The 5471-nt window shown below is 47.0% G+C and overlaps 1 protein-coding gene across 2 annotated transcripts in view; it reads left to right on the top strand.

The window, feature by feature from the left end:
• The window catches only part of Tnn (tenascin N), a 72815-nt gene extending 67344 nt beyond the window's left edge, over positions 1 to 5471 (top strand). For both annotated transcript variants that reach the window (XM_023710383.1, XM_004626782.1), the window contains 2 exons: positions 3168 to 3331; positions 5331 to 5471. In XM_023710383.1, coding sequence (XP_023566151.1) covers positions 3168 to 3331; positions 5331 to 5471 — 305 coding nt within the window. The remainder of the gene's footprint in view (positions 1 to 3167; positions 3332 to 5330) is intronic.

Raw genomic sequence — 5471 nt, 5'->3', positions numbered from 1 at the left:
CTTCTTCTTTCTTCTTCTTCTTCTTCTTCTTCTTCTTCTTCTTCTTCTTCTTCTTCTTCTTCTTCTTCTTCTTCTTCTTCTTCTTCTTCTTTCTTCTTCTTTCTTCTTCTTCTTCTTCTTCCCTAGAACATTAAAATTTGCCTTTTCTGGGCCTGTTTAACATAATCCAGCAAATGAACTGATGCTAATGGGAAATTGAATGAAAGGGAGTCAGTGTTATTTGAGATTAATGTGATTTTTCTCCCAGGTATTCTATTTGCATTTTAACTGTGAGTAGGGGATAATTCCCATTCTGAGGTTGCTCAAGGCAACAGTGCCAATCAGTGGAGGATATATTTTTTAATAGGAAGACTTGGGAGACTTTCAAATCACCTAGCATTTAGGTAGCAATCTGGTCTTCCTGGGCCTCTGATCATTAACTACCTTTAAAGTCTGAATTACATTGGGTGATCAGTAGAGTTTTAGCTTTCCTTATATATGCTGATGGGTCCATGAGGAGAGCTTTAAAATTTAGGAAGCTTCTGGCTTCTCATGTCCTAAATTAGGAGACCCTAATTAGAGGAAAGCATTGGAATGTGAGGCGAGTACTCTGATTTCGCTGTTCATGTGCTGGTTCTCCTCACTCCTGCCTTGGTGAGAGTCAGCTCAGAGCTGAGCGAAGTGCAGCCCCAAAGGGAGCACACAGCCCGTCCCTCCTCAGCCTGTCCAGGTGGGCCCTTGACTTCTGAGTCCCACTAAAGTTATAACCAAACATCCATTGTCCCCTCCTGGAGGAACTACCACAGGGGCTGTGGGGTGTAAACTCAGTTTTAAGTAAAAAAACTATCTGATACTTTCAACCTTCAAGATACTATTCATCTATTTAGAGATGAAAATGGAGCCATGAGTAGACATTCCGAGTAGTGTCCATTTCGGTGGACTGACCAGTTGTTCACGCCGATTTCATGTTCCTGCTGTCTGGGGCTCAGGTGGGCCCAGGTTTGGGGGGCTGGTTCAGCCTCTGGGGATCTGAAGCAGCACCAAGTGGGCAGGGGACAGGGGCACCTCAAATGCCAGTGTAGCCCTTGTTTTGAAGTGGGGTTTTAAATACTGGCACCTGAAAAAGGGGGAGAAACTGGATGGAAATATTTACAAAAGAAAAGGCCATAAATGTCACTTGTTGCTCTTTTGCTTGTTTACCGTTGGTCTCAAGATAAAAGACATTTGAGGCGGAGACACGTGGTCGTGGGGGTGTATGCGGCTTATGGCGGTATGATGGTAACAGCGTTTCCTGCTCTGAGGTGGTAGCTGCCCACCATCTCTTCAGTCCCATCAAATGCTGAAGGGGGAGAGTCAGCCTCAGAGTGAAATCAGGCGGAGACATCTGATGACTGGCCCAAGGCTCTGCCCTGAGTTGGGTTCACACGTCTCGTGCCTGCCACGAGCTGCTTCAGCTGCACCTGAGGAGCCCCAGCTTCTGACCAAAGGCGCTGTGCTGGAATCACTCTGGAATCCTCTCTCATGCGGTGCTTTTTCCTAAACCTCTGAGGGGGGTCTGAGCGTACCATGATCTTGATTACTTTATTTTACTTCAGTTTACTTCAAGAAATAAGCTGAATAAATCAGAATACTGACTCAGGGAGGCCCTGATGACCAGATGAGAGTTCTTTTCTTATTCATGGATATACTTACTGTCTACATTCTGAACATTAGGATGCATCAGTTTCTAGAAGGCAGAAAATGCATCTGCAGAAAATGAAAGTTTCCATGTAGACTTAAACCCATTCTGTCCATCCTTGGCCCAGTGCTTCAGGTTAGTTAACCAAAACCTGTCTTTAAGAAAGCCTTTGCCCAGATTCTTCGAAAACATCCCTAGAAGCTTTATGTATAAGTGAGCTAAGTGGTGCTCATTAAAAGGACCTTACTGCAGGAACCCTTATGTGGAGTTCCAAGCTGTAGCTACCTATGTGCGACATCTAGAGGGAGGAGGAAGCATGCATGGACAAAGTGACAGTGTGTCTTTCCTGGGTTGGGTTGGGGTCAACCCATGGGGCAGAGCCATTTTGCTGAGTCAAGTGGCCGCTCTGGCTGTGTCCCTACTCCTCCTGCCTTTTCTGGGCAAGGCAGGAAGGAGCTGTTGTTTGAACTTGCAGAGCCAGAGGGGCAAACTGGACACTCCAGCAGGACAGGACAGAACTTGCTTAAGCCTGTGATTGATATGTGCCCTCATTGGCTTTTATGAGCTGAGAAAAAGAAAAGTAAACTTGTGATAAGATGACAACTATTCTAGGGACATAGGTATAATGCAAGTAAGACAAGGAAGATCCTAGACAGGATGTGATGAAGCAGTGAAATGTGCAGGTGCGTGTGTTAAAAGTTCAGGTGTGTGTGTGTGTGTGTGTGTGTGTCTTTATGATTGTGTTAGGGTGGTGGGAAGACCATTGAGAATCTTCCTCAGTGTAGAATGGAGTTAGACCTTGAAGGATGATTAGGGTTTGGCCAATGGGTTTGGCTACCTGATGGACTAGGGTCTAAGCTTGTACAGAGGCGACAGCCAAGGCACAAGCCTGTAAAGCAAGGGGAAGTCATTCGCCTCTCTGTGATAGGTAGGGGAACATGAGGAGGAGAGGATGAAAATGGGAGTTTGACCTTTCAAGAGGTTGGCAGGCATGAAGTCAGGGAGAAGGCTGTCAGGTTGCTCACAGAGGTGTGAAGAGACTTAGGCTGGTAAGCAGAGGGAGTGCAGAGAGGCAGGGTGTGTAAACCATCTGAGAAAGAAAGGTTGGATAAAAGATGCAAGGGGCTTGTTGAACATGGCGCTGGGATTTCAAGACTGGGTGGCAGGGAGGAGGGTCATCGTGGCAGAGGTAGGAAGTTGTTCCTTATGAGGGGTGGTCAGAGATTTGGTGTTCTGTGACTGGAGAGCATGGAGCTTACAAGCAAAACAGCTATCACGGGCCTTGGAGAAACAGGCCTGGAATCTGGGTGACAGGCCAGAGCACCTGCTCATCTGTGTCCTGTTGTCATTTTGGCCATTTTGAGATAGTGACCATCTGTGATATATAATTGGCTGGATCCTTGGCATGTTCATGCTAGATGTTTCCTGCTGGGTCCTTTTTTGGGCCAGAGTGGGATCATGCCTTCAGTGGCTAAACAAGGACTCTTGTCTCCCCTTTTCTGTTCTGCAGGGGATGCTCTTACATACCACAATGGATGGAAGTTTACAACTTTTGACAGAGACAATGATATCGCCCTCAGCAACTGTGCCCTGACGCATCATGGGGGCTGGTGGTACAAGAACTGCCACTTGGCCAACCCCAATGGTAAATATGGAGAGACCAAGCATAGTGAGGTATGTGACAGGCAAGCCTCTTCTCTGTCTCAGGTTCTGTCCATGCTCTGCTTCCAAAGGGACACCCTGCAGGCAGGTCTGGTGGCCCCTCTCTTGGTAACACTCTCAATCAGGGCACTGCCTACTCTACACTCCAGTGCTGCCCACTTTGTTGGTGGCAGGAAGATGGGAAGCTCGGGGCTGGCCCCTCTGTAAAGATGGGTGGCATGAGTCCCACACCATCTCGCTTTACAGATTCACACACGGATGCTGTCATGGCTTGGGCTGCTAGCACAAAATACTGCCGATTGGGTAGCTTGAGTAAACTCTAGGGGATGGGGAATCCAAGATAAGACTGGCAGCAGATTTGATCCTTGTGAAGCTGGAGTGAGTGGTGGGTGGTGGGTCAGATAACTCAGTAGACTAAAGCGCCTAGTCTACTGAGGTGGTGTGTAGTAGGGGTCGCCTCCTGACCTGTAAAGAGCTGCTTTCTCATTATATCATCACATGGTAGAGAAAAAGAGAGAGGCATCCTGACCTCGTCCTCTCATAATAAGGACACTGAGCTTGTCCTTAAGTGCTCTACACTGATGTCATCTAAACTACCTCCCAAAGTCTGCCTCCCTACGTTATCATACCAAGAGTTAGGGCTTCCACCCAGGACTTTCAGGAGAACACAAGCATTCAGTGCGTGGTAGATGCCTTATAGTACTGTCTAGTTGTTCTCATTAAACCAGAGTATTTTTTCTTGAGTGCTTGATCGCTAGGGAAGCACAGTCTTCTACTAAGAAGGTCAGAGCCTTCCTTAGATCCACTGTACCCCAAGCCACCCAGCATCTGCCCGGGCACCGTGCTAGCTCTGGCTCTGTGTCAGGAGTGTGCAGGGCTGGGTGACCCTGGGGTCTCCACTCCCTGCTCTCGCTCTGAAGCCTTCCCCTGGCAGCTCCTTGCACCTGCCAGCCCTTTTGTAGCCTCTTGACTCTGCCCGCTGCTGTGCATCTGCTGCCTGCCTCCTCACAGCTTCTTGAAAGTTGCATCTTCGCTCCTCGTTATCCTTATTCCTACCCTCCCTAAACCTTGGACTCCTGATTCTGGGTTTTTACCTTCACCTCCTGCGTCTTGATCTTAGCCTTTAGGAAGCCCCTTTCCCCCGACCAATATTACTGTCAATGCGAACATGCAGAAAGTCCAGGGTCATTTTATTCCTTCGGTCCTGATCACCTCCTTGTGTGCTCTTCCAAATGGAAGAGAAATTTGCCCCCTGAGAAGCCAAGGAGGGTGTCCCATGAATCCTGGTGGCAGTGCGGGAGCCAGCTCGGAGAGGCCTGCAGTCAGAGATCAAATATTTGAAATGAGCAGCCAGCATGCCCTAAACCATCCCCATATTTGCTAATAAAAGACATTCATCTGCTTAATGTGCTTTACACAGTCTGCAAGGCATTTAGCTTCTTGTTTATTATTTACCTCACAAATTAAAATACATAAAATTGGTCACTTGGGCTCTTTATTGGCCAGGTTGCAAGGTTATTAAGTGAATTAAATATTATTGTGCTCACCAGTCAAAAGACATAAAATGAAATTTAGTTTCCAGCAGGCTATTTGTTACCCCGGAGCTAATACCTAAACAATCTAAATTGAAAATGATTTTACACAATTGGCCAATTAATATGTTTATTTTTGCCTTTAATATTTGGAAAAGCAAAAGAGGGGAAGCGAACCTAATTTAAGGACGTCTGAATAGGCTGACCCTGTGTGAGCTCCAGGACTCAAACGCTTCAGTTCCCTCTGCCTGTCTAACCCCAGCTGCCCAGCAGAGGGCGTGTGCCTCGACTGGTCCTCCCCTCCCGGATCTCAGCCCCAGGGACCCCTGAGCATTTCTCTGCGCTCAGCAGAAAGGAAATAAATGGACAGACTTCCTAAAGAAATGGAATGATTCCCTAGTATCAAAAGCCACTCTGCATTCGCCACGAGAGAATCTTTTTGATTTTTTTTTTTTTTTTTTTTTTTTTTTTTTTAATAGGGGGTGAACTGGAAGCCGTGGAAAGGACATGAATTCTCCATCCCTTATGTGGAGTTAAAAATTCGCCCTCATGGCTACAGCAGAGAGCGTTTTCATGGCAGAAAGAAGCGGACTTTGGGAGGAAAGACAAGGATGTTCTGA

Source organism: Octodon degus, unplaced genomic scaffold (assembly GCF_000260255.1).
Source record: "Octodon degus isolate 3935 unplaced genomic scaffold, OctDeg1.0 scaffold00017, whole genome shotgun sequence".
Classification (NCBI taxonomy): Eukaryota; Metazoa; Chordata; class Mammalia; order Rodentia; family Octodontidae; genus Octodon; species Octodon degus.
Note: the sequence above shows the minus strand (reverse complement) of the source record. Positions and strands in the feature narration are given on the sequence as shown.